This window comes from Mesocricetus auratus, unplaced genomic scaffold (assembly GCF_017639785.1).
Source record: "Mesocricetus auratus isolate SY011 unplaced genomic scaffold, BCM_Maur_2.0 Super-Scaffold_100006, whole genome shotgun sequence".
In the NCBI taxonomy this organism is placed as follows: domain Eukaryota; kingdom Metazoa; phylum Chordata; class Mammalia; order Rodentia; family Cricetidae; genus Mesocricetus; species Mesocricetus auratus.
In genome coordinates, this window is record NW_024429190.1 from 99304806 (window position 1) to 99332744 (window position 27939).

At 53.3% G+C, this 27939-nt stretch overlaps 1 protein-coding gene across 1 annotated transcript; it reads right to left on the reverse strand.

Annotated features, from left to right (window-relative positions):
* Nucleotides 1-556: 556 nt before the first annotated feature.
* Ogdhl (oxoglutarate dehydrogenase L) lies at nucleotides 557-26319 on the reverse strand. The gene is given in 25 exon segments (XM_013118842.3): nucleotides 557-1195; nucleotides 1830-1984; nucleotides 2114-2277; nucleotides 3510-3582; nucleotides 3687-3812; nucleotides 3893-3964; nucleotides 4165-4343; nucleotides 5185-5312; nucleotides 5537-5687; nucleotides 6565-6693; nucleotides 7114-7216; nucleotides 7799-7951; nucleotides 8515-8694; nucleotides 9975-10103; nucleotides 10269-10448; nucleotides 11779-11869; nucleotides 13390-13536; nucleotides 14282-14436; nucleotides 14589-14639; nucleotides 14641-14705; nucleotides 15077-15179; nucleotides 20111-20281; nucleotides 22131-22335; nucleotides 24197-24263; nucleotides 26177-26319. Coding segments are annotated over 23 exon segments (3033 nt in total). The 5' UTR covers nucleotide 22335; nucleotides 24197-24263; nucleotides 26177-26319; the 3' UTR covers nucleotides 557-1071.
* Between the last annotated feature and the right edge of the window lie 1620 nt (nucleotides 26320-27939).

Consider the following 27939-nt stretch of genomic DNA (forward strand, 5'->3'; position numbering starts at 1 on the left):
ACAAAACAAATAGATATGAACTTGAGAGAGAGATTGGTGAGGACAGGGAGGAGAGGGTGCACGGAGATGACCATATGCGAAACTGCAAATACCATAATAAAAATAAGACAATGCTACAGGTGTCACCCAGTGGTAGTCACTCTACCGTGTGCCAGACCTTGGATTCCATAAGGAAGGGAAGGAGGAAGGGAGAGGAGGAGGGAAAACAGAGGGAACACATGTGTATCTCCCAAACAGGTCCCAAGACCCCGAGTCTGAAGAGGCTGCATGAAGCTTTGACCTTGCACCCAGACGCCCTGACATCCAGTCCCAAAGAGGCACTCTGGGAAGGGGATACGTCTGTAGGATTTGTGGAGAGCCGCAGCTCCCAGCATCTTAGCAGCTGCAAATTCACCAAGGGTGAAGGATGGAGAACCAGAGCAGGGAAACCCCCGCCTGCGGCTCAAGGGGGACACTGAGGCAATCTCTAAGGGTTTGTTTTTCCTCCCCATTCTCCTTCCCTCACCACAGCACCCACCCCTCCCCCAGCTTCGCAGGAAGAAAGGAGAACAAAGCGTCTTTCCCAAGCGTGTCTTTATTCCTCCGCTCTTTGGTTTCCTACTTTGGTTCACACACGTGTGCTACATCTCACCGAGTCCACATCGCCCGGTGTGGCTGAGCCTCATCTGCTGTTATTGCTGAAATCTCTACTTCTAAGGGCACAACAGGGAGCATCTCTGAGTCTATGGGTGAAGACAACAGGGTGAATGGCAACTAAGGCAGCCAGGATGGGGGTGACAGTGCACAGGTCCAGTGGCTAGCTAGAGACAAGACCAACACAGCTAGAGAAACCAGAGAGAGATCCAGAAAGGTCAGCAGAGCTGGGGAACAGGGGAACTGAGCACATCTACATCCCCTCCGCCTAAGGAATGCTAATTCTTGGTCCTGACCAATTCTGAAATAACACAGAGACCAAAGCCAGCAGTCTATTCTTTGGTCCCAACTGCTACATGAGTGTGGGTCATCTGGAGCCCCCCCCCCGAGTTCCCAGATAACCTCCCTCAGCAAGACCCGAGCAGGTCTGGCCTCGTCCTAAAATGTCTTGCCCTCAAAGGCCTTCAGGTTGAAGGCAGTATCCAGAAACTTCCTCAGCGACACCAAGTGAGCGTTCTTGTTTCCAGTGGCTGGTGCAGCTGCTGGGTCCCGGCCAACGTACCTGGAGGAGGAGAGTCAGCTAAGGGAAGGACCAGGTCTAGTTGCGCACTCAGGCTAGAACTGCAGGGTGAGACACAGCAGGAAGACTGCCTGTCTGGGTGGGCCTCTCAGTGAGCTCTGGACCTACAACGAACTCAGCTATCCAGACACAGGCCAGGGAGAAGGCGCCCACTCCGCAGCCACGGAGACAACAATCATGCCACACCCCCAGAAACTTTGGGAGCAAACACACTTCTGGCTTTTCCACATTTCTCATTCCTGGCCCCATCGTCACAAAGACAAAGATGCCCACACTGAGCACCAGGGGCTGCCACCTACTAGGCACCTCTGGAGGCTGGCCTGCACACACAGCCTGTCCAACCACTCTGGCAGAGGAGAGGCAGTACCAAGGCTAGGGGCTAAGACTAGGGGGAGGAGATGTGAGTCACACATCCCCCACCTGTGATAAGGAAGCCGACCTGCAGACAGAGGGCTGAGCCTGGAGGGACTCTCATGCTTGCCAGAGAAGGGCGGAGGCTAGCCCTGGATGGCACTGCCAAGCAGGCAGGAAAAGGCAGTACGGGACTGTCAGGCTTAGGAGCCGAAGGCCGGCGAGCAGGGGTGGGGGGTAGAGAGTGGAGTCTCCAGCCCAGTACCATATGGGCCGGGAGCGGCCAAGCAGGGTCATGAAGCGTGGGCTGATGTAGTCGTAGTAGCCCATGTTCTTATGCTCTTCCTGACACCACACCAGCTCAGCACCTGAGTACTTCTCTGCCTCCCGCAGGATCAGGTCAAAGGGGAATGGTGAGATCTGGGGAGGCAGACATACCAAGGGCACGGTCAAGGGGAGACCACACACATGCAGGGCCCGCGCTGTACCTCGCCACCCACACTCTGCCCAGAGCCAGAGGCTGGCGAGTGCTCGAGGGACCTAGCAAACCTGCTCCAGGCGTGTGATGGCCACCTGTTCCTCCAGGCCCTGGCCGCTGCGCTCCTTTACCAGGTCATAGTACACCTTCCCCGTGCAGAAGATGAGCCGCCGAACCTGCCCAGGAGACCGCACCGCAGGGCCATCCTCTGGAATCAGCCGCTGGAAGCTAGTTCCTAAGGGATGGACCGGGTACCTCGGGGTATTAGCATCACAAGGGCAATGGGACACAGAGCACCCCGAGCAGCCCTGGGCTCTTCCTGGCCACTGAGCTGATCCAGGCTTTGCACAAGACATTTACATTGATCCCAACGATGGAATAAAGGACAGAGACACTTAAATTGTCACAGGGAGAGACTAGAGACAGATCTGTGGACTGGAGCAGAGCCATAGGAACACAAATATTCAAAGTGTGGGGTGTAGGAAGGGGAGGGCCCCTGAAGGACAGAAAAGGTACTATGATGGACCCACGATAACACTATCCTGCCCCACACCAGTCCCCTCCGGTTGTGTCCACGTTATACTCGGCACTCAGCCCCCACATGCCAAGGCGAGAAGCTGTTGGGAGGAGACATTCCTTCTCCCTGAGCTCTGTGTCTTCCAGCTTTGGCCATTTCTCCTTCCTGGAGTCAAGCGTGCTGCAAAACTTCTCATGAAGCTACTATGATGTCCCTATATTTCCACACCTCAAGTGAGGGCACTGGGGTGCAGAGGTACCTGCTGCCAGCAGGAGGGCAGAGCTGCCAGCCCACTAGGGCCCCAGTGACACTGGAGGAGCTCTGATGGCCCACGACAGCCGCCTTTCCACAATGGACACACACAGACGAAAACACAACAAAAAACAACAACAATAAACCCCACAACTATCTATGCTGCCTGGGCCCTGACTGGCTGAACCCTGCCCCTACTACTACTCATGACTCAGCCAGGACAGAGCTGCTCAGCTGGCCTCAGGGCTTCACTGTGACTCTGTGATTCCCTGCCTAGTCACACTTAAGTCTTCACGTGCTGTACCTGGCCCCTGGTCCCCACACCAACAAGCCAGGTGCTTTGGGAGAGGGCAATCAGGTCTGCTGTGACGTTTATTTAGCTCATGAGTGGAGACAGAGTTCTCAGTACTCAGCAAATCAGACACCATTCTACCAGGGTCACCTCCTGGCAGCCCTCACTGATGGTTAAGAGAGCCTACCCACTTCTTGGACACTGGAGCCTATTCCACGTGATCTGATCTAGCCAAGGTGTTAATCTCCAACGCTGTGGTAAGGGAGGACCAAGACTGCTGAAGGGCCAGCGAAGACAGAGCTGGGAAGACGGCGGAGCTCCAGGGGCAGAAACCATACATCAGCTGGGCCTCACACAGACCACCACCTGGCGAAGGCGGCCCAAGAGGCCCAGAAAAGGCACATACCGGACACCATCTGGTCAAAGCTGGACTTGGCATCAGGGTGCCTCAGCAGAGACTTGGGTGTGAAGACGATGAGCTGGAAGGGGAAAAAAAGCCAGCTGCTAGCAGCCCATCTGTGGCTCCCCACATCCAACCCTTGCACTGGCACGACTTCAACAGAACAGGCTAGGGGCAGCTCACCGGCTTGCGGAAGGGCAGCAGGATCTGTCGGCGCAGCACATGGAAGTAGCTGGCTGGCGTAGAGCAGTTCACTACAATCCAGTTGCAGTCGTAAAGCTGGCTCACCTCGAAGTCCTCGGTGAACACCTGCAGCGGATACTGGCGGCTAGGAGTGGTGCTCTGCGCTACGCCATACTCCCCGCCTGGGGACAGCAGGCGGCACTCACTGGGTAGGCATCGGAGTCATCGTTGCTCATCTGCAGGAACCTCTCCGGCCTTGCTGAGGAGTGCTCTGGGCCCTGCAAGCACACGTGACCCAGACTGAGACCGCGGGCTTCCGGTGCCTTGATGGCTTCGAGGGGCGGATTAACCTTGGCTGTGGCTATTCCCACCCTGTCCACAAGCCTGGCTCACAAGTGCCAGGGGCCCAGAGGGCTCAAGGGACCGAGGAGTGACTCCGCCCGCCCCGGGTTAGGCCTGCAAGGGCCTCCACACTCACCATACCCTCCATGCCATGAGGCAGCAGGAGCACGATGCCATTGTGTCGCACCCACTTGGCCTGGCCAGTGCTGATGAACTGGTCGATGATACACTGGGCTGTGTTGTGGAAATCACCAAACTGAGCTTCCCAGAGGACCAGGGCGTTGGGGCTGGCCATGGCATAGCCCAGCTCAAAGCCTAGGCAAAGGACAAGAAGATAGACCTCAGCGCAACGTCACCAAGTGGCAGTGGATCCCGTTAAAGCCAGCCTTCCCTCAGTACACGCCTTCCCAAGAGGCTACGGTGAGCCTGGATGTGGAAACGTGCTTGTCTTTTTGTTTATGTCTTTTTTTGAAACAGGGTGTGTCTGTGTAACAGCCCCGACTGACCGGAACTCACAGAGATCGCCCGCCTCTACCTCACAAGCGCTCGAATTAAAGGTGTGCACCACCACGCACACCAGGAGCTCCCGTCTAAAGACAACTGGGGGACACTATACAGACCACCAACCAAAATCACCCCTAAAGTACATGCAGAGCCCCTGAGAAATGGCAGGTACAAGCCCAGAGGCAACACGTCCCATGTGGGGCTGCACCCCAGGAAGAGGAAGTAATGGGGAAGTGTGCTGGCTTCCGGTGAACCGAGGGGAAGCACGCCCCCGTGGGTCACAGCCTAACCTCAGCACAGGGCTCTGGGAGTACAAGACGGAGAAGGGAAGATGGGCTTAAGACCATGTAAGGTCAGCGCCAGACTTAGTACCAGGCAGTCAGTAGCCACGGACCGCTATGGACTCTGCTGGACTTCCTGTCTGGACCCTCTGTGTTCCGTCTCCAGGGAAAGGGTTTCGGCGTCACAGAGGAAAGAAAGCAAAACACCCTTATCCTGAGATGCCTGTCAGACCATGTGGGTCGTGACCTCAGCTCCCAAATGTCTCTAGGAATGGTCCAACCACGGTACCTCAGGGCCATCTACTATCTCTGTCCTCCTTCCCAATCTCTGAGATCGCCTGCCCTCCCGGACCCGGATGTATCCCACCCACCTAGAACTCCATACTCCGAGAGGGAGCTATTGCACACGGTATAGGGGGCCTGGTCAGGCCACAGGTGATTCATAGGGACACATGTCCTCCGGTCAACTTCCTGGTCATGAAGAACGTGGTGCCGGTGGCTGGGGAGAGAAATCGGGATGGGGGCAAGAGCAGGGAGACTGTCACCTACTCCAGGCCTGAGCAGCAGGTCCTGTTATTGTCCCCCAAAACCTGTAAGGTCCTATGGAATGGTCATACCAAGGCTGGCACAGCAACATGCCGCTCCCCTGCCGTGTACTGCTGAGCTATGACGCCAATGGCTCAGTGAAGACAAGCGCGCAGGGCGCCGGCGCCCCAGCCTCACCTGAACGTGCCCCTCTCCACATCTTGGCCACTGAGCCGCACATGGATGCCCTCCTTTAGCAGTGAGCCGAAGGCCATGTACTCTGCCAGTGCCCAGTCCACCGTGCGCTTCTTGGTCATGTCTGCGCGGCCACGCAGGATGCGAGAGAGGCCTGTGAGAAGGGGACCCGGGGAACACAGAAGTCCGGCCTCTGGCCTGGATGGCTGAAGCACCAGCTGGCCCCTGCGGACTGCCCTCCCTGACCTGCAGCCAGACCAGGGCTGATCTGGGCTTCCTCACAGAGGAGGGAGCTGTAATGTACTGGGTCAGGGTTCTCTACGACAATCCCATGAGGACTGCCCCTAGTTTCCTGAAGAAGGGACTAAGGTTAATAGCACACAGCCAGTGAGAGCCGTGCAATGTGCACAGAGCTCAACAGTAGGCCGTGGTGTCATCAACGAGTGCCTTAAGCACACTGGGAGAGAGCTGCGCTCCCAGAAGCTATGTAGGGGAGACACAGACATCCTACTATAGCCATGAGGCCCCAGACTTCTCAAACAGAAACCACAGTGGCCACAGCTCAGGGGCTACAGTCAGTGACCATCGACTGGCCAGGCTCACAAGCCAGAAACTCACGGGGCTACCCTCTGGCATAGTCCTAAGCTAGGGGCATACCCATGTTCTCCTTGCCAGCAGGATTCTTCCTATCCCAGGGTCTCCCCTAACCCTTCCACAGATGCCCCTGCTTTCCTGTCTTACATGGCCCAGGGATACACTAGAAACTCCTTTGTCAGACTGAAGGTACCAATCTAACACCACACCCTGACACTCAGCTGTGTCTACAATTGCCCAACTCCCCATTACCAGTGGGCGAGGAGCTAGTAACATGGGAAGGGGTATATGAGGCTTTGAGAGCTGAATCAGAATGCCAAGAGGCTAAGCACAGACATGCCACAAGCCTTGTCCCACCTAGGTAGCCCAACAAATCTCCCTGCAGGGCAGAGTCAGCTCTGAAGGTGACTGTGCTGGACCCTGCACAGCAGGGTTACCTGTGTGGATCGTAAAGTCCTCCAGGGGCACAGAGCTGGCCACATTGCCAATGTGGGTCAGCATGTCCTCAGGGATGCCCGTGGTAGGGCAAGTCATGCTCTTGGGCTCCCCATCCACATTGAAGAAGCCTGAGGGGACAGAATCCATGCATACACTCGTTAGTTTTCTGTCCCATAATAGAAATGCTGCAATTTCTTAACCCCAGAGGCGTCAGTATATATCCTTGGGGCCTGCCGCAGCTCAAGAGTCACGGCTGCAGCTCCTACACCTGCCCCAACACTCCCCTAGTGTCACAGCTGACGCAGCTTTGCCCCAGCAGCAGAGGGACCCTCTGAGTAGATACGCCCAGTCCCTCCCACTCCATGCCTGGCAAACCACAGGTGGCCACACTTGCTCTAATGCCACCTCCTCCACATCGGCCTGCCTCCACCTGCAGGAACAGTTCATGTCGGAGACCAGCCTCAGCGGCTAGCTCTCTCCAGAGCCGCGGCAGTCCTGTTCCTCCGCCAATGCTCGGGGGGGGATTAAGCTGCATGGTCCTCACTCACCAGGCCAGGGGGAGTCCAGCCAGTGTTTTATGTGCAGGATCTTTTTATCCTTGGACCTGCCATATGCCTCCTCACAGATCCGGTCATATTTGGCAATTTCTTCCTAGAATTGAGAGGAAGGTGTGGACAGACGGTGACATATTGGGCATCCAAGAGTACCTAGGTCAGCCCAGACTCAAAAGTCCTGGTCTCTATCACCAAGTTCTAGTACTGTTTATCTCTTTGTTCATATGTCAGAGACCTAGACCTGAGTTCAGAGTGATCCTGGACAGCTACTCCAAAACCTGATGAGCCTGGAGTGTGCGCAGTAAGGAGATCCAGGGGGACAGGGCAGACACAGGCCTTGTTTACAGAGGTTCCGCCCATAAAGGCAGAAGGACTAACAGGTCCACAGATGATTCCAGGCACGATCCCAGTGCAAGGGTCCTCTGGAGGACCCTTCAGGACACCCCTCCAGAAAAACCCATTCCTGCCTGAAACTTGGTTTCCCCTATCACAGCACACACCTGGCTGTAACCATATCCTTAATTCCTCGTGCCCTGTTACAACCAGGGACTTTTGGAAACAAGGAAGAGCAGCTACTCCGTTAATGTCCAGTACTGGGCTGATGTCATCTGCAGCCATCCCATGTCCCCGTCTGCCCATCTGAGGTTTGTCCCAATGCCCGGAAGTCCCGCCTCCCTACCTCAAACTCCTGTAGAGTGACCGTGCCCTCGGCAATGAGCTTGTCTGCATACTTCTTCAGCACGGGTACCTGTTTGTGGATCTGCTTGTACATGAGCGGCTGTGTGAACATGGGTTCATCCATCTCGTTGTGGCCACGCCTTCGGTAACAGACCTGCAGGGACAGCCAGGGGCTTCAATCCCTGCTACAGGCCGCGTGCTTGGTGCGTATGCAGGCAGGGCACATCTGAAGCACCCTGAAGGATCCTCTCTCGCCTGCCACTGAACGAATGCTCCATGGCGAGGCCTCTGTACAGACGGTTCTGGATGACACTAGCCCTCTGTCTAAAATCCCTTCTAGGCCTAGTGACGATGTGACTGAAGGCCTGACCAGCTTGGCACATCCAGGTGGGGCATTAGCAATTCCCTGGCCTCAGCACCCTCAAATGTATCGAGCATGTTCAGCAAAGCAGAAAGAGAACCCATGCCAGCTTTAGCTCCCCCCCCCAATACCTCCAAAGCACCTGGTTTATTCGGTACCAGCAAGGACGGGCTCCTAAGCCTGCTCTGCCTAGCACCAGCACCCTCACAAGCACCCGACTTTCTTGGCAAGGCAGGAATGGGCTACTCACCCCATCCTTAGCTCCAGAACCCCCAAATACACCCAGCATACCCAGTATGGCAGGGATAAGCCATCCATCCCACCCGCCTTGGCCTTAGTCAGTATCCCAGACCCACCAGGTCCACAACAACATCCTTGTTGAAGGTGTTCCTCCACTCGGCTGCCACACTGCACACATAGATCACGGCCTCTGGGTCATCCGCATTCACGTGGAAGATGGGTGCGTTGACCACCCGTGCCACGTCGGTGGGGTAAGGTGAGGAGCGAGCCATTCGGGGGTCCGTGGTAAAGCCAATCTGCAAGGGCAAGAGAAGGCAGATGCCCCTTGCGTACTCTTTGTTGCTTGTCTGTCTTGTTTTTAGAGACAGTTTCTCTGCATAGCCCTGCTGGCTGTCCTGGAACTCACTCAAGTCAAGGAGCTGGGGGAGGGCGCCTAGGACATACAGGGGACGTGAAGGGATAACAGTAAACAAGTCCTTGACCACAAATGACCACAGCTGCTGCGGGGTAGCAGTAGCGGCGGCAGCGGTGACAGCGGCAGCTGCACCGGTACATAGGCCTTGGGGGATCTAATCCACCAGAGTGACTGTAGAACTGCAGGTGGAGTGTGTCCGTTCCCAACCTCGGTGTCCTCATCTATAAGGCAGTCTTATTAAAGCCCTGCCTCCCAGCAAAACTCCAGAAAGACTGAGCGCTCCCACAAATAAGGCAGAGAACACAGGGTACCTAGCTGGTTTAACCTCAGCTGCCTGGAAAGGAAGGAACAGGACTGCCAAGCAAGACCAACATGCTGAGCGGAGCTCAGGGTCACCTGCAGCTCCCTGCTGCCCCCATCCATCCTCGCCACCTCCTCTATGCAAATACGAGTGTCTCCAGGTACCCACGAGAATTCTTTCCGGGAGCGCCCACACACAAAATTCTATAGCACTTTCATAGAATCTGTATCTTTGATCATATATCTAAAACAAATAGTCACTAGACTATGCACTTACGAGAACAAGAAAAAAAAAAAAAAAAGCCTGGTCATGTTTTGTACAGATTTAGTCTGTTTTGTTTGCTTGCTTTTTCCTGAATACTTCTATGTGATGTTTGGGTTCCAACCCAAGGCCTGCATATCTAGGCAAGTGCTCTCGTTGGATTTTCTGGGACAGATCCCACTATATAGCTCAAACTGTCCATGAACTTTCTATGTATCTCAGTGCTGAAATGGAAGGAAGGTAGAACCCGGCCATGCCTGGTCTGAATATTTTGGGTCCATAGTCAATTGAGACTATGGACGTTTATCCTCCAGGTACAGTGGTCACAAAACTGTCTACAAATGTATACAGACATGTATTCAATACATATATGTGTTTGTCATGTATCTACCAATTTCTCAGAGCAGGACACAGGGCTGGGGAGTTGGGTTCCCTGCCTGAGGTTGCACACTGAGCTAGGGATCATGTTTGCCACCTGAGGTCCCATGTGTTGGGAAGCTGCAGGACAGTGGGTCAGGGCTGGCTCACCTTTCCCACCAATCCACAGCCTGGACTTCCAGGAATGGGCATGCAACCTGGCATGGAGCCCACACCCTTACCTGGTTGTTGACCACAACATGTACTGTGCCGTTGGTGGTGTAGGAAGGCAGGTCACTCAGATGGAAGGTCTCATAGACGACACCCTGGCCAGCGAAGGCAGCATCCCCATGGACCAAGATGGACATGACCTGCAGGCCAGGGTAGGACAGCAGGATCCTGTACCCCAGCCTATTACCTCCTCTTTCCATCAAGACCCCAGGATCCATGTCCTCAGTGTCCAGTCTCTCAGAGCCCTGCTCTCAAAGGCTGGTCTTCAGATGCCACCCTAAGGCTATGGACCCAGACAAGCTCACCTTCTGACCCTGGGCATCCCCACGGTAGAACTGTTCTGCCTTAGTCTTCCCCTGTACCACAGGGTCCACGGCTTCCAGATGGGAAGGGTTGGCTACCAGCGACAGAGTGATGTTCCTGTTGGTGACACGGTTGATCCTCTCATGGTACATGCCCAGATGGTATTTGACATCACCAGAGCCCTGAGGGTAAAGATGGGATAGGATGAACCTAACGCCTCCCACGGGGAATGAAGGGCAGCTTTGAGCCAACCTGCCAGGCTTCTAGAAACACACCGGGGTTCAGTGGCTACCTTACTCTCCGCACCAACGAAATCAAATGCACGGAAGTGCTGGAGGATATTGTAGGGTCTAGGAGCAGAGAAAGCTTCCTTCCTAAATGATATACAAAGTCCCTATGTGGTAAGGCAGCGGAGGAAGATCTGCCACTAGCAGGGGAGGAAACCCAGGCACAGCGAAGGGGAAAACAAGCTGGTCAGTCAACTGCAGGGAAACGGCTAACTGCCTGCAATACGCAAAGTCCAAGAAAAACGGGCCAAAGCTACGGAGGGGACTTCACAGAACAAGAACCATAAGAGATCCAATATACTCAGTTGATTCGTATCGAAAAGTAAGACAGAAACACATCATTTTGCACCTATCCAATCGGCAAAGGGAAAATCCACAGACGGGAACAGCTGTGGGTGTGGGCCCAAGGGAGGCTCCATGGTGTCCGCTCCTTGCCCAGGTTACTGCACTCTCAGGTGCCGTGTGACAACCAAGTCACGTGTGACTAATACGATAAGCATGTTCAGTACAGCCGCAGAACCCTGCAGCTGCAATAGGCCAACAAAGCCAAGCCCGTTACCTGCTGAAGGACAATTTCGTGAGTGAACAGCCAGGTACCTAGAGCTCCCCGAGCTGTTCTCATGGCTCCTGGACAAACCTACGTGTGTCTGCGGAGAGAACACCTCACCACAAACGTAAGCAAGGACACACAGTCGCACCACAAGAAGGAAGTCTCACGGAGGAAAATGTTTCAATTGCATCAAATTTTCTTTAAATGTTCAAATTTTTTTCAATTGTATTTTCCCTTTCAACAACAGTTACAATTTTTAATCTTAAAAAACAATAATAATTTTTTAAAAGCGTTCCTCAGTCAAAAATTTTCATTTTCTTCCCCCAGAATCCTCTCAATTCCTCACACCACTGTGGGGCAGGTGCCTCTGTGCCTACTCCATGGACGAACAAAGGCTTGCAGGTTGGAGGTGGTCGAGGGTCATGTACTAGATGCAGGGAGACCCTGGGCTAGAGAAGCCAGTGATGTGGGCCCTAGGCCTGCTCTGGCACCGTGTGTCTGTCCATCTCCACATCTGCTGTTCTGGAAGCTCAAGTCCCAAACTCTCCAGCCTGCCTCCCAGACACCAGGCCCCCCTGGGATGCCCGCCTCCCAGACACCAGGCCCCCCTGGGATGCCCGCCTCCCAGACACCAGGACCCCCTGGGGTGCCCCAGAGACAGGGTGTGTCACTCACCTCATCTGCTGCTTCCAGCTTGGGATCAAACTGACAGAATATCTGCTCCAGGTCCTTGCGGATCACGTTGGCCAACACATTCAGTCTGCCCCTAGGATCAGAATGTCCTGGGCTGTCACCTGACTCCTGGTCACCTTCCTACATTGGCCAAGTACAGTCACTCCCCCTACCTGCCATAGGACCTATCAGATCTCTTCCTGCTGAAGCCCCACCCAGTACGGCTCAACCCTCCCATCCTGTCACATATATAGCATGAGTAGTTAGTTTCAGTGGGCCAGCTTCCTTCAGGCAGACTCCCTGCACACCAGTGACACAGAAAGCCTTCAGGGGGGTGGGAGCAGGAAGTCACCAAGTCACCTAGCATGTCCCCACTCACCCCCCCAAACTGACCCAACCCATTACCCTGGCACCTCCCGCCATGAACTTAGTCTGCTAAGGCTTCAAGGCTGCTCACATGCCCACCCTATCCCCAGCACAGGCAGCAGCAGATTTGAGCAGGAATGGGGCAGAGGGGACTCAGATTGGGGGAACACTGAAGGGACAATGTGGCAGTCATGGACCAGGTTCTCCAGCCCAGCCTGCACTTATTCAAGATAGTTACTGCAGGGGTGGGCATTGGCTTGATGGGAAAACACAAGCGACTCGAAACTTACCCCAGAGCCCAAGCCTGACTCTCCCTCCACACAACTGCAGGGAGGGAGAGCTCCCTCCCATCAGTCACACACACACACACACACACATACACACACACACACACACCGGTCCTATGGGCTTCAGGAACCCAAGGAACATTCCTCAGCTCTCTGGGCACAGCCCTCCCTAGGCCCAAGGTTACCATTCTGAACTGGCCCAGAATGGCCCCTCTGGGCAAACACCCACCCAACATCATGTCACAGATGTCTGAGCCATCTTATCTTCCAGTGCCATCTTCTCCTGCTGAGACATGAAGCCATGTGTTCCGTGCCACCTTGGCTACTGGGCCAATGCTGCCTAAACTCCCACCACACACCGAGTGTTTCCAGGCCCCTCAAAGTACCATGACAAACCTCAGACTCACGGCAGGCCTGCCAAGGCAGGAACTCTCCACACCATGTGTCTAAGAGTCCCTAAGGCAATGCAGCCTGTGCTAACCCAACCACAAGCAACTTTCTAGATCGCAACAGGGCTTTGTCCGACACATCACAGGGAATGAAACTGCCAAGTCTTCATCGGGGGAAACATGGAGTCAACTTGCGGCTAGGACGCAGACCTCCATCTCTACAGACCTATTCCAAGGGATGCCAACGCAGGACCATCTATGTACTCACATCCCTGAGACATCCTTGACACCCCTCATCTGAAGGATTTTCTAGTCGAATGTGTCCCAGTCTGAGGCCCTGAAATTCCTGGAGAAAGCGGCAATGTGACCAGAGAATCTGGTTGGGCGCTGGCTGCATGGTGGCTCCGGCCAAGTATCTGGCTCTTGCTGTGACAAACAGGCCGGAGCAGGGGCCCTGAGAACCTATCAAGTTCCCTGCTTCCTGCCTCACCCTGACTTCCAGCCCCTCTCTCTCCTCAAGGCACAGGCCTGGACAGCAAGCACGGACGGCGAGGGCGAGTCGGTGGTCCTACCTGTGTGGCATCCCCAGAATGACGTTTTCAATCCCCATCTCACTAGATTTGTCGATAATGGTCTTAAGAGCAGGAATCATGACCTCACAGCCTTCTAGGCCAAACCGCTTCTCAGAAGACCACTTCCTGGCCAGGAAGTCTTCAAACCTGTTTGGGGGGAGGGGAAGAGAGGCAAAAGGGCAGAAAGAGAGGGTTGGGCTTCCCCACAAGCGCTGGGATCTGAATGCCCAGGACACAAGGAAAAAGTCATCTCCCTCCTGTACAGTCCAGAACCCACCCTGGACATGGACACCATGTCACACTCACCTAACATAAAAGCGCATGGCAGGGCAACCTGAGACTCCATTCCCAGACGCCTTTTCATGCCCAAATGTCCCCAAGAGGCCATCTTTCACTACTCCTGCCCCACACCCTCCTGCTACCGTGCGAGCTCCAAACACCTCTATCCTGCTGAAGTCTGAGTTGAGCCCATGCACCACTGCTCAAAATTCACTTAGCACCCAGCAGCTGAGCCAGGTACACTTCCAGGCCCCTGCAGTTCTGGAAGGTTCCCTTCTTCCAAATCATCAGTGGGCAGCATTCCACTGCCCCTGCCAGGGGTGACATCACACTTAACACACGCCAGGGACAGTGCAGAGACAGCATTCTGTCACATCATTCCCACAGCCACAGTCTGTGACCTCTGCTACAATGTTTCTCTGGAGTCCCAGCCCCGCCCCGCCCAAGTGGGTCTGATGGTCAAACTAACTGAGCATACGGTCCTGAGGCTTCCGCAGGCCTCCAGCAGTGGGAGCAAGTAGCCTGCCTTCCCGCCTAGGCCTTGCTAGTTTCCCAGCTAGGGTACCAAGCACAGCTCTCCAGCCACGCCTGCTGTCCGTCAGGTGGTGCTGACCTCATGGAGCGCACCAGTCTGGCCAGCAGGGTCCGCTTCTCCTCGATGGAGAACTGCATCACACCGGGAGTCTCAAATTTCCGTCGGATCCACTGGCACTGCTCCACATCATTGATGAACATGAACTCCAGGCCAATGTTCTGGCAGTAGGTGCTCTAAGAGGGACAGGTGGAGAGTCTGTGAGGAACCGGCGAGAGGAGCGATCGTCCTCCCAGGGTCTGGGACTAAAAAAAAAGAAGCGCCCTCCCGCCCTCCCCACACGCTCGAGAGCTCCAGAGCTGGGCCAGGCATGCCTTCCTGGGCTCACCTCCAGGCGACGAATGATCTCGCGCAGAGAGAGCGTGTTCTCGGAGCCCCCCGATGAAAGTCGTGGTGGGCAGCTGGAACTCTTTATCCAGATCAGCCTCCTGCAGGTCATAGAAGGCTGGAAAGGAGCCCAAGGCGGTAGAGGAGGAAACAATGAGGCTGGGAGGGGGTGGAGAGCACCCCAGCAGCAGCACCCGCTGCACCCACACTTCAGGCCTATCCGGAAGCCCTGACCACTCTTCAGTGGGAAGAGGAGGGAGGCTCTGCACCCACCTGCTGCCATGAGAGTGGTTTGCCCAGCGGTGAAACCTAGTGCAGGCGGGCACACAGCCCTCTTGGGGACACTCTACAGTAGTACAGTCAAAAAGCCAACAGGCCCAGAGATATGCTGGGTCCAGGCTAGGTTTCACGGCCCGAGGCGCCTCAGACAGCCACAGGCACCAGCTAGTACGGCATTGCCAGAGTGACAGGGAAGGTGACAACTCTTACCCAATTTATCAATGGTTGTGATCAAGTCTGAGGGCACAAAGGAGTCCAGGTCTGCATCCAGGATGCCCAGAGGGTCCAGCTGGGCCACATGGTGGCCTCGGATCTGGGAAAGGGGAAAATAACAAGGCTGGACAGATCTTTGCTCCAAGTGAGGCTCAGAGCCTCCCTCCAGCTTCAGAGTATCAAGTTGTCACACAGCCTGCTGCTGTCACCAGCGACTCCCCTGATGACAGATGGTTCAAAAGTACAACACAGGGCTGAAAAAATAAGTACAAGCCTATACATGAACTTAGACACTACACACCATAAGTGTGGACTTCCAGAAACTCCCAAAGTGTCTGTCATATGAACAAGGAAGACACACACAAGAGTGAGGAAAATCCTCATCTGCTATTGTGAAACCACTTCCATGATCTCCCAACATTTACTCGTGCATGTACACACACAATAACTAAAGAAAAATTAAAAGATTGATTAGAGTTGTAAAGATTAACACATACAGGTATTAGAAGAAATCACAAACTAAAAAGAATCCACGAAGCAAGAAAAATTATTGTACATAGTGATGGGGACAATATAGGAATTGTAAAAATTGGATAGAAAGAATAAGATTTCAAAAAAGCAGGCTTTTAAGAATATCTTGGTGCACACCTTTAAGCCCAGCACTCAGGAGGCAGAGGCAGGCGGATCTCGGTGAGTTCATGACCAGCCTGGCCTACAGAGCGAGTTCCAGGACAGACAGGACTACACAGAGAAACTCTGACTTGAAAAGCCATGGGGGGGGGGGATATCTTGTTTTAAAGATCTGACTTTGAAAACTTACAAATATCTTAAGTATCAAACTAAATTAAGATTTAAACACGAATAGTAAGATGTAACAAACAGTAATATAGCCACAGCAGCTCAGCTATGCAGAGAAGAAAGATTCCATTTGACCAATGGAATCTTCCCTAAAGACAAACAGAACTACAGGGGAAAAATCATAAACTCTCCTATTGCCAATCAGTAGCGACAGTGGGAAATTGTTATTCTAGGACTGTTGTATGCAGGCTATGAAAACATCACATAAGCCACTGCACTGGCATCTCTGAGAACATCTACTGTTGGCATCTTTGAAAGGAGACGGTGCCAAAAGATGGATGAGGTCAAACCCTTAGCCCTACATTTGAAGTATGCAGCCACATCAGAATAAATCCATAATGCATGTTAGCGAGTTCTCTTTCTGAAAAGCACACACTTCTAGCTCTGATCACTGCAACTGACAAGACTGAGAGAGAACATTCTCAGAACTCCCTGGATGGTTCTGGAAGGGGGGAAATACGCAACAAGTCTAGTTATTTTTCCTGTTACCGTAATAAAACACTGACTGAAACCAATTTGAAGAGGAAAGGGTTATTTAGCTTACAGGTTACAGTCCATTATGGTGAGAAGCCAAGCCAGGAATTCAAGGCAAGAATTAGGAGTCAGGAACTGAACCAGAGGCCCAGAGGAGGATCCAAGGATAGGAGGATCACTGTTCACTGGTTGCTCAGCTACCTTTCCTCCACAAGCCAGGCCCACTGCCTAGTGCCGGCCCTGCCCAGTGGAGGCTGGACCCTCTTACATCAATTATCAATTAAGAAAATGTTCCACAGATGAGGAATTCCAGGTGTGTCCAGTTGACAACTGAAGCTAACTATGACAAAGACTGACTTGGAGAATCTTACTAGATTGGAGAGCAAAGGGGTGCTGACCACTACCAGAGCTGGGAACAAAGACACACTGTAAGGAGAGAGGTGGGGGAGGGAGAAGGAGAGGAGAGAGACAGAGAGAAATTTACAACAGACTGAAACTCACCTATTTTGTTTAAGAGTGTTCACTCATGAGAAACTACAAAAAGAAGAAAGTTGGGGGCCGGAGAGATGGCTCAGCCATTAAGAGCACCGGCTGCTCTTCCAGAGGACCCAGGTTCAATACTCAGCACTCACAGCAGCTCACAGCTGTCTGTAACTCCTGTTCCAGGGTATCCCACACCCTTATCCAGACATACATGCAGGCAAAACACCAATTCACATAAAATAAAAACAAAAAAGAAAAGGTGGGCAGAGCGGTGCATAACTGTAATCTTAGCAATCGCTGAGACAGAAGATCATGAATTCAAAGCCAGCCAGCCTAGTCTACAGAGAGAGAGACCAGGAGGGGCAGGGGGAGGAGGATGACTTCACGGCGACTTTTGAAGGATGCACAGAACATCACATTTTTTGAAAACCAGTCAAAAGGAAAACTGAAGAGCCTCCCCTGACGCCACCATTGCTGTGCGGTGTGCTTCTCAATGCACAGTGGACAAAGGCAACTGTCCATGACCAGAACCTCAGGCAGAAGGAAAGCTGGACAGACAGCTGCTACCACCCTTGGCTGATCACTGCAGAAGTGCCCATCTCATCCCCACTAAGAAGCTGATTGGGGGAAACCAAGTCCACACTGGACGAAGCCTCTAGGGCAAGCGCCATGCTCACTGACATGGACAAAGGGACAGTGAAATGACACTATGGGGATGACTCAGGAAACCTCTACAGGAACACCGCCGTTCATGTCACAAAAACTGGCAAAAAGTACAAAAGACAGAGACGGAACTGCAGAGTGCAGGAGACACATGAGCCATCAATATGTGGCTTTGCTGTGATCTTGTTTCAAACAGAGGATGCCTGGATCCAGAAGATCCTGCGTCTGGTACAGGCTAATTAAAAAAACAAACAAAACAAAACAAACAAAAACCAAAAATCAGGGTAGATATGGGAATACATGGCTATAATCTCAGCACTTGAGGGATGGAGGCAAAAAGATCAGGAGTTCAAGGACAGCCTTAGCTACACAGCTAGTTTAAAGCCAGACGTCTGGTGCTACATGACAATATGGACTGAAGAGACGGCTCAGTGGGTAAGAGCATTTACTCTGTGCAAGCATGAGATCGCGTTCAAATCCCCAGCACCCACATAAACAACAGGGCCTGGTTTTGTGTCCCTGTAACCTCAGTTAAAGCTAACAGAGTCAGATGGATCCCCAGAGCTTGCTGGCTAATGAACCTAGCAAAACCAGTGAACCTCTGGATCAACAAGAGACACTGTCTCAAGGCAAAAAGGCAGAGATGAAGACACCAGACACCCTGCTCTAGACTCTACATGCACACACACCTTCACACTCACATGCACGTACACACACGCACAGACACACACACAGACACACAGACACACACGCACACACACAGACACACACACACAGACATACACACAGACACAGACATACACACACAGACACACAGACACACACACAGACACAGACATACACACGCAGACACACAGACACACACACAGACACACACACAGACACACAGACACACACACAGACACACACAGACACATACACAGACACACACACAGACACATACACAGACACACACACAGACACACACAGACACACACACAGACACACGCATACACACACACATGCACACATACACACAGACACACACGCACATACACACACAGACACACATACACACAGACACACACAGACACACATACACACAGACACACACGCACATACACACACAGACACACACAGACACACACACAGACACACACAGACACAGACACACACACAAACACACACATACACATACACACACACACACACACACACACACACACACACGCTAAAGGACTAAGAACCAAGCTGGGATAAAGCCGCATAAAGGACCTCAAGCAACATCCCAGATATTAATGTCCATACAATACAGTTCTGATCTGACTATGCTTGTTCTTGTCAATGTCAATCATGAGGCCACTTTCTGCATCTTTCACCCAGTCAAGAGAACACAATGAACTAGAGGATGTATTACTGGAAATATCTGAGACCAGGAGAATTAGGCACTCCACCCTCTTCTTGGTTTAGGGACATTTACAGACATAGTGAGATGTGTTGGAGACAGGACCCAAGTCTAAACATGAAATTCACTCATGGTTTCACAAACACCTTACATGCAGAGCTGAAATGTGGTTTTATACAATGTTCTTAGGATTGCCTGGGTTTTGACTACAATCCATTACATAAGATTTAGTTGTGGAATTTTCCACTGATGACATCACATTGATTAAAAAATAAAAAAAACCAAAACCTCAGATTTTGGAGTTCTTTGGATTTTTTTTGGATGCTCTACTGGTACAACAACAGTTACTGTGCTGCTGAAGCCCAGGGCCCATGGTTCCTCAGGCCAGTGAGAACCCTCACACCCTGAGGCACTGAGTGCCCAGGAAACTGAAACCGGCTTACACTTCCCACTCCCACACAGAGGGAGAAAACACATTGTTTCCATTTGCTAATGACCGTGTAGCAGCTCGCTGCTCCCTTCTACCAAGTCTCTTCAAGACCCAGGACACTTAGCAGCACCTCTGTGTGTCGTGTTTCCGTGGGAAACGCCTTCTGCCACCGGTTCCCACAGATGCCCTCAATGACTGCACCTGTGAAGGATCAACACCAGTGCAGGCCTCCAATTAGTCCTGCTCTGTCAAGAACATGGACCGTCACCAAGACACACTGCCAAAGACTGGGCCCAGCCTAGGGACCCGGTGTGAGAGTCCAAGCCTCCAGAATGAGCAGCTGGTGGGGGAGCCGTGTTTGGTAAATTATTAATTCACTCCATCTTCACTAATGAAGTCCCTGCTGCAAACAGCCCGTTTCCTGGGATGCCCAGACTAGAGAATGGGTACCAAGCGTCAGAGTGTTGCACAGTCACTTAACACGAAATACAACGGATCGCCGGCTAAGTGTTCCTGTAGGCGCCTCAGACGTTGCGTGTACAAAAACAGACAATAGCATGGGGAAGCACACAAGCCAGCAAGCACACCCAAACGCCACCGGGGAGGAGCTTCGTGCTCTAAATGGCACAGGACAAAGACTGCTTCTCAATGGAAGAGACATTAGAGCTCAGACCCCTGCTTCTCCCACCAACTGTGCCCTCCCCCCCATCCTCTTCGCCCACGCCTCGAGCGCTCTCACCTGGTAGGCGCGGATCAGGGACTGCACTGCCAGGTGGTCCTCTACCAGCTTGCTAGTCTTGGTGCAACTTGAGACTGATGGCCTGATGTCTTGGATGCCAGCTGGGGGCGGTGGCTGAGCAGGATCCAGAGAGGCCTCCTTACTTGCTTTCCGGAAGAAACTGTCCCAGGACTGGGTAGGGAGAAAGAAAGATCCCAGCCAGGTCAGGACATGAGGAGTCGGGATCCCCAAAGCATTCAGTGTTCTTGGGTTCCACGGTGTCCAGGGTCCTTCCAGAGCCTCGGTTCAAGGACCCTAGCCCAGGCCTCTTACTCTTTGCCCAGCTCTCCTTAGGGTGTAGGTTCAGCTATGACAGGGCCTTGTGGCCTGGGGGACATCTGTCTTTGTACACTGGGTTACAGGTCTTAGGAAACAGCAGAATAACTGACACAGGTCACAAGATCTAGGTAGAGGTTTGTTGGTTTTTTTTTTTGTGGGTTTTTTTTTGAGACAATAATCCAACTACTGGTAATTTATCAGCCAATGTACTTATCCAAGTATGTTCAGATGTTCTCTTCAGGGTTGCTTATAAAAATGGTAATGTCAGCTAGCATTGGTGGCACACGCCTCTAATCCCAGCACTCGGGAGGCAGAGGCAGGCAGATCTCTGTGAGTTCGAGGCCAGCTTGGTCTACAGAGCGAGTTCCAGGACAGCCTCCAAAACAATACAGAGAAACCCTGTCTCGAAAAACCAAAACCAAAAAAAAAAAAAAAAAATGGTGATGCCTATCAATAAGCAACTGGCCACATAAATGAGCGCAGACACTGGGGAGTAAAGCAGTCTGCTGTGAAAAGACAGGTGTGTTTGTTAGGGTGGACAGAGGATGCTTACCACCAACACACACCACAGGAGGACAAGGCAGAAGAGGCTGTGCTACCCTGCTGCTTCACAGAGAAGCAAGGTCAGGCCTGCATACACATAGACACTTCTGGGTGCCAGGAGAGTAAGTAACAGTGTTGTGCTGGGGAGGGCTGCTGGCCAGGCTCCTGGAGGAAGCCTGTCTCGAATGTGTGAGGGCTCTGGTTACATTCTCAGGACAGAAAAAAACTGCTTCCCTCAGCTCAGTCCCAAGCAGTACCAGTGGGAGAACTCGTCAACGATCCTCACGGAAAGCAATCTGAGAAAACATAGCAAATTGCACACGCATATACACTTCTGGATGGAAGAAAAACCTTCTGGCAGCTAGCTGCGTGCGCACATACAAGCGCACTCTGCTGCCCTGTTCTCGGCATTTGAGACAAGATGTGGACCGGAAGTCTGTTCCTGGGGACAAGGAGGCATCCACATGACAGAGATAAACAAGCAATGGGGCTGGCTCTTCACGTACCGACATGGAAAGACAGCCAAAAGAAAGCCAAAGAACAAAACAGGATTGTTATCTGTCATTCTGGTGGGAAAGAGGAGCAATTCCGTTACGTTTGCAAAAACTGTGCATAAAGGAAATGTGAGAGAGAGAAGAAACTAAGACTGTCATGTGGTGGTCTTCCTGAGCATGGGTCATGTGTCTGTTCACTGTCCTCCCATTTCACCGTCACTTATCGAGGGTATTAGTTTATCAGATGGCACGCCTATAGGACTTTCTGTTTGTTTTGTTTTTTCAAGACAGGGTTTCTCTGTGTAACTTTTCTGTAGACCAGCCTGGCCTCGAACTCACAGAGATCCGCCTGCCTCTGCCTCCCAAGTGCTGGGATTAAAGGCGTGCGCCACCATCGCCCAGCTTGGCATTTGTTTTCTTAATTTCATCCCAGGGGTCATCTGGAGAGAGCTGAGTATAACCAGGGAGGGCAGGCCTCTGGCATGCTGAGCAAGGCACCTTCACGGCCCATCACCGCCTCCCGCCAGTTTCATCAGCAACAAAGCAAAAAGCCTCTTCCTTCTCCCCGACACAGAAGCACAGGGACTGAGCTTCCCAGCCACCCTTCATCCCTCCGTCCACCCCAGCAGCTTCCCTCCCATGGGATGCAAAAGGCTGATGCCAACCTTGTGAACACTCTGTGGGTTTTCCAACCAGGCAGAGTACATCTCCTCCACGTAACTGGAGCTGACTCCGCTTCCGCTGCCTGGGATGGTGAAGGGTGGCCCAGAGGACACCCTGCGCCCACGGGACACTGGGATATCCCGCGTGGCCAGGAACCTTATGGCCTGTGGTCCCAACCTCAATGGCAGCAGCCTCAGCTGATTCATCCTGAACACCGGCAATGAAGAAGAGGTATAAATCACAGGCCGCAGTCAAGAGGAAGCTCAGAGAGGTGCGGATTCACTCCCAGTATCTCTGGTCCCACTACATGGTGGCCCCAGACCAGGTCAAGGTGAGACACGGGTGACAAACTCTCTTCCAGCTTCATTTCCCGGAGGGAGGTCTCAGCTCAACAGTCTTCTCCAAAGGCCTCTGAAGCCCAGTGCTCCTGGGCCCCTCTCTCCAGCCTAGGCTTCCTCTCTGTTGGCCCCAGGATCCTGCCACCTCTCTATACAGCCCTGCTTCTGAGGGAACCTAGCTCAGGCCCTGGAGCCCACTCAGGAGATCACAGGACATGTATGGGCAGTAACCCAAAAAAGGGAGGGGCACATAGCCCACCACCTTGGAGGTGGGGTGGGGGCTCCCCAGGCGCTGGGTTGGCTGTGAATGGTCACAGGCAGGAAGAGGGCTCCGGGGAGCAAAGGCTCAGAGAGGAGAGAGGGGACAGGACACAGCATCACTGGAGTCGCCGATCACTGGTCAGAAGTGACCACTGACTCCCCAGGAGCACAATATTGGATGATCAGGGCATCCTTCCTTCAGAACAAAACCATGAGGTCAGGAACCCAGGTCTCAACAGTAGCCCCATTTCACAGATGTGAGAACTGAGGCTCCACGTGGTGGAGGCAGAACCAGAGGCTGTCAAGTGACAGATCCCTGCAGCAGCTGCCTTCTCTGGTTCCCGAATGCTTCCTGGAACTCCCGCTCTGGACAAACATCACCCAAGGCAGCCGTCAGCCCCAGGGCACTAACACGCTGGGGGCCGCCCAGGTCATCGGAGCACAATGCTGGCTTCCCTTCACTTGTCAATCACCTGCCCTTTCCCAGGGGAGAGGCTGAATGGTTAGGGTTAGGGTTAGGGTTAGGGTAAGATGGGCAGGCAAGCTTTCAATGCGAGACTTCGTCAGCTACCTCTCCCCAGGAGGACAGGAGTCTTAGAGGTCCCCTCCACTGCTAGAGAAACTCCAGGCTCCCCACTCAGACCCACCGAGGCCCCTTGCTGGTCTGGGGTCTTGCCACCAAATGTAAAGTGGGACCTCTGTTCTCCCGCCTCACCCCATGGTTATGAGCAGCAGCCCCTGCCCAACCCAGCCACAGCCTGGACACTGAGCAGATCCTAGTGCTCTTCTGCCTGGGGAGGACAAGTTTTGGAGCAGAGCACAACCCTAGAACCACTCCTCAGGGTCCGGAAGCCCGAGGCCCCTTATATAGGTCAGTAACCTGGAACACGTATGTTCTAGGGCAGTGGTTCTCAACTTTCCTAATGCTGTCACCCTTTAATATAGTTCCTTGTGTGGTGGTGACCCCCGCAACCATAAATTATCTTTGGTGCTACTTTATAACTGTAATTTTGCCAGTTATGAATCATAATGCAAATATCTGATATCTGATATGCAACCCCTGTTAAAAGGTTGTTCCAGGCCGGGCGGTGGTGGCACACGCCTTTAATCCCAACACTCGGGAGGCAGAGGCAGGCGGATCTCTGTAAATTCGAGGCCAGGCTGGACCGACAGCCTCCAAAACAATACAGAGAAACCCTGTCTCGTAAAAAAAAAAAAAAAAAAAAAAAAAAAAAAGGTTGTTCGACTCCCAAAGGAGTCCCGTGGTCCTGCTTAGAACTGGCCTTGAATCAATGCCCCTAGGTGTGTTCAGCCAACTGTTCACCAACCGGACCTCTCCACCCTACCCCTGCCACCAGCTAAAGCAAGTCAGGCTACCACTGGCTGGAGTTTCTGCAAGGGATCAAGCCCACCACCCCAGGACAGGTATGGCTCTCCTGGGCTGCCTCCCCTCACCTGTGCAAACTCACTTGAGCTGGAGGCACAGGCGAGTTCCTCAGTCAAGGGGGTGGTCTCCTTAGATGACCCGCAGCAAGTCTGAATAGAGGGAAATTAGTAACTAGAAAATGCATTCAGCTGCAGGAAGGAGGGGCCTAGCAGGACTCTGAGCCTCAGGTGCCCCAAGACCCCCTCCCACACATTTCCACCCCTGAGTGAGAGTAGCCAGGCCCCACAGAGAGCCCCCTGGGGCTGGACATCCCCTACCCCACCCCACCCCGGCCCACCCCAGCAGCAGCTTTCCAAAGGTTGTTAAGCATGGGCCCTAGGTCATCAGACAGCTGGGGTCACAACCGTGGAGACATCACAAGAACCCAAACCACCCGGGGGCGTCAGCATCCGAATCTCACACAGGAAGACAGACAGACAGACTGCAGTAAGAGTAAGGGCGTGCGGTCATGCAGAGCGGTCACGGTGCCCACTCTCCTGAGAGGGCACAGAGGCAGGGAGTCTAAGCTGCAGAGTGACCTGCTGTCTGTCCCTGTCACAGCAGCATCAGGGCATCTTAGGAGCAGTGCCCCGGCTGCTCCTTCTGCCAGCTTTACCCCCACGGGGGGAAAGGACAATTCGGGCCAGATAGGGACAATGCCTGGCTGTATCCAGCCTGGCCCAGTGTAGGAACACTGTGTTTTACAAACACAGAACTGGGCAGCCACACATTGCTATGGCCTTCACCCAGCCTGGCAGGAGATACCAACCGTTCCTACCCCCATGCCAGCTGGGCTTGAGGACCCCGGAGCTCTGCTGGGCTCTAAATCCATAGCCGGGGCCCTGGTTAGCCCTGCTACGGCCTGACCATACAGGGCAAGCTGGCAGCGAGGAACCCAAAAGAGTGATCCGTGCAAGCATCTAATGGGCAGATGTTGGGGGCATCCTCTCTGGAACAACGTCAGCCAGTAGTCCCAGGCCAATCCCAGAATCAGTGCAGGCAACCTGCCTCTAAGTCTCCTGCAACTGAGCTCGGGTGAGGGTTGCTCCATGATGGATCCCTTGGGGAAATCAGTTAGCAGAGGTCAGAGTAGGGAAGCCCCACCCCCCAAATCCTCAAACAGCGCACAAAGCCATGGAAACTGGACTCGCTGCCTGACTGGCGAATGCAGGACAGCAAGGAGCTAGCAGGAGGGTGGGCTGGGGTGTGGGTATGGCTTATTTTCTTGGTGGGGAGGAAGACAGGGCCACACTGAAGTCGGGAAGTGGGAAAAGATACTGAGACGAGTAAGGTCTGTCTGAAGGTTACACGTGGATGTGCCGAGGGGAGCTACAGACTGGCCTGGGGATGAACCCTGTGGGGCTTGGGGTGTCAGAGCCGGGTCTCCGCGGAGCATGGCCCGTGGAACCAGGTAAGGCCTCTTAAGGGCCTTAGCTGCTCATAATGAGGGCGGGAGCAGCACCTCCCACGGTGGCTGAGACCTCAGGCTACTTGAGCCAGGAAATCTGGCCAGCCTCAGTTTCCTCAAGTGGGAGCAGAGACAGCGGCTAAAACCAGATAGACACAGGGCCTGTCCCCCACGAAGTCCTGTGACTTCGAAGCTGCCCGCGTGTCTTGTGCAATCCTGGAGCCTCCTCAGCCCCAGGGCGGCTCTGGGCAGCCCCTCTCCCTGGAAGGGTATCGGGCAGGCTCCTCCCCAGGCCGTGGACTGTGGAGAATAGGGGTTGGGGGGTCTGCAGCCTTCCTTCCGGCTGGTGACCCGACACACAGGCCGGAAGCCCCACTGTTGGTGGTCACTCCTTCCCACGAAATCCGCACTCGCCTGCCGAAACGCGCCAAGGGCCAGGGGTCCTAAGGAACTGCGCTCTCACTCAAGGACAAAGACAAGGTCACCTTCCCCCCACGCCACCCTGGCCCCCGAGGGCCCGGCCCAGAGCAGCGGGCGGTGCTGCCCCAGAACCCAGGAGCGAGGAGGAGCAGAGGGGCCGGCTCGCAGGAACGGGGGTCGCGCCGCCGCGCTCACCGGCTGGCCGGGGTTCCGGGCCGCACGGTCCTGGGGGGGCTTCGCGTCCAGGGGCCGTGCAGAGGGGCGCGCGCGGAGCGCGGGACCAAGTACCTGGGTCACGTGACGCGGCCGCCCGCGAGCGCGCTCCCCCGGGATTCCGCGCGTCGTGACGTCTTGGCCGACGCCCCGCCCTGTCTGCGGCCCGCGCTGTCCGCGGTGCTGACCTCCCAGATCCAAAACCACACGTGGCCCCCAAAGAGTCAGACTCCTCCTCCCCATGGCAAGCAGGAGCCCAGGCCTGTCCTGGCCCAGTGACTGGAGACCGGGCTTGGTCCGTGGACCCCAATGTCCTGGACTTGAAACTAAGGAGAATGTACCAGAATACAGCAGACGTGGGGCGGGGGAGATCAATTCCACTCTATTTCCTGTAAAATGGGAATGCTACTAAACGTTCTGCTGTCTTCAGGCTCTTTGGAAGAAAGGTTGAGATAGTTTGTGAAAATGCGTATCACACGACCCATTCACCTTCCAAGTGACGGTGACCTGGGTTCCCCTCCCCCCAGAGCACCGTTTTCACAGACAATGATACAGTGAATATATAGACAGAACCCATGGGAAATTTCCCTGCAACATGCATAATATAGGCGGGTGACTCTTAGGTATTGCTGAGTGGTGTGAGTGTGTGTGTTGCCTCAGCTGGGCTTTTTACTCCCATGATGCCACAAGAGGGTTCTTAAGTCCTTGTATCTCAGTGTTAGCTTTCTAGTTTTGCCAGAATAGCAAAAATGATGTCTTATTATTATTCTAATCTCCACTTCTTTTATTATTAGTGAGTTGGAGTTTGCCAGCTTGGTTTTTTTCTGTTGTATTTCTGTCTGTTTTTTTCTTTTCTTTTTTACTGGGTTCTGCTTCATTTATCAGCAGGTGGTCCTGGGACTGGCCTCTAATGCAGTACTCCTGTGGCTGGAAACAGCCATCAGCTGTGCTTTGCAGAGTTGCTCTAACTGACTTCTGTGTTTGCATCCCTGAATCCTAATTCAGCATAACAACCAGAGATTTCCTTGTAGCGCACAACTTCATGTTACTGCTCTGTCCGAAAGCCTCTTTTTTACTTCCCGTTTCGCTCCTAAAGGCATACATCAGGTGACTGCCGTGCTGGAAAGAAATGCTGTGTGTGCTAATTAAAGGCACATGCCCACAAAACTACAACATACGTCTCACAAAAAGGAATTAAAACACATGCAGAATACATTCTTATGGCTGCCTTTGAAGGGGGGGGATGAGATGTGAATAAAATGGTTATGCAGTTCAGTGTTTATAAAGTGCTGTAAGCAGATGAATTTAATTAACTCTACCTTCTGTATCCAGTAGTTACTTGGAGATGTCTGGTGTTCATCTGGCTAAAGGCCACACCCGTTTCCACACTGGCCCAACTCAGCACTTATTTTGTTGTTGTTAGGTTTTGTTGTTGCTGTTTGTTTGTTGCTTGCTTTCCCAAGACAGGGTTTCTCTGTGTAGCCCTGGCTGTCTTGGAACTCGCTCTGTATACCAGGCTGGTATCAAACTCACAGAGATCTGCCTGCCTCTGCCTCCAGAGTGCTGGGATTAAAGTTGTGCACCACCACCACTGCCCGGCCCAACTCAGCATTATTTTAGGAAATATTTATTGACTGAAAAAATACCAAGTTAGTAGACACTGGACTTGTGTCTTGGTTAAGGTTTTTATTGCTGCAAAGAGACACCATGGCCACAACAAGTCTTATAAAGGAAAACATTTCATT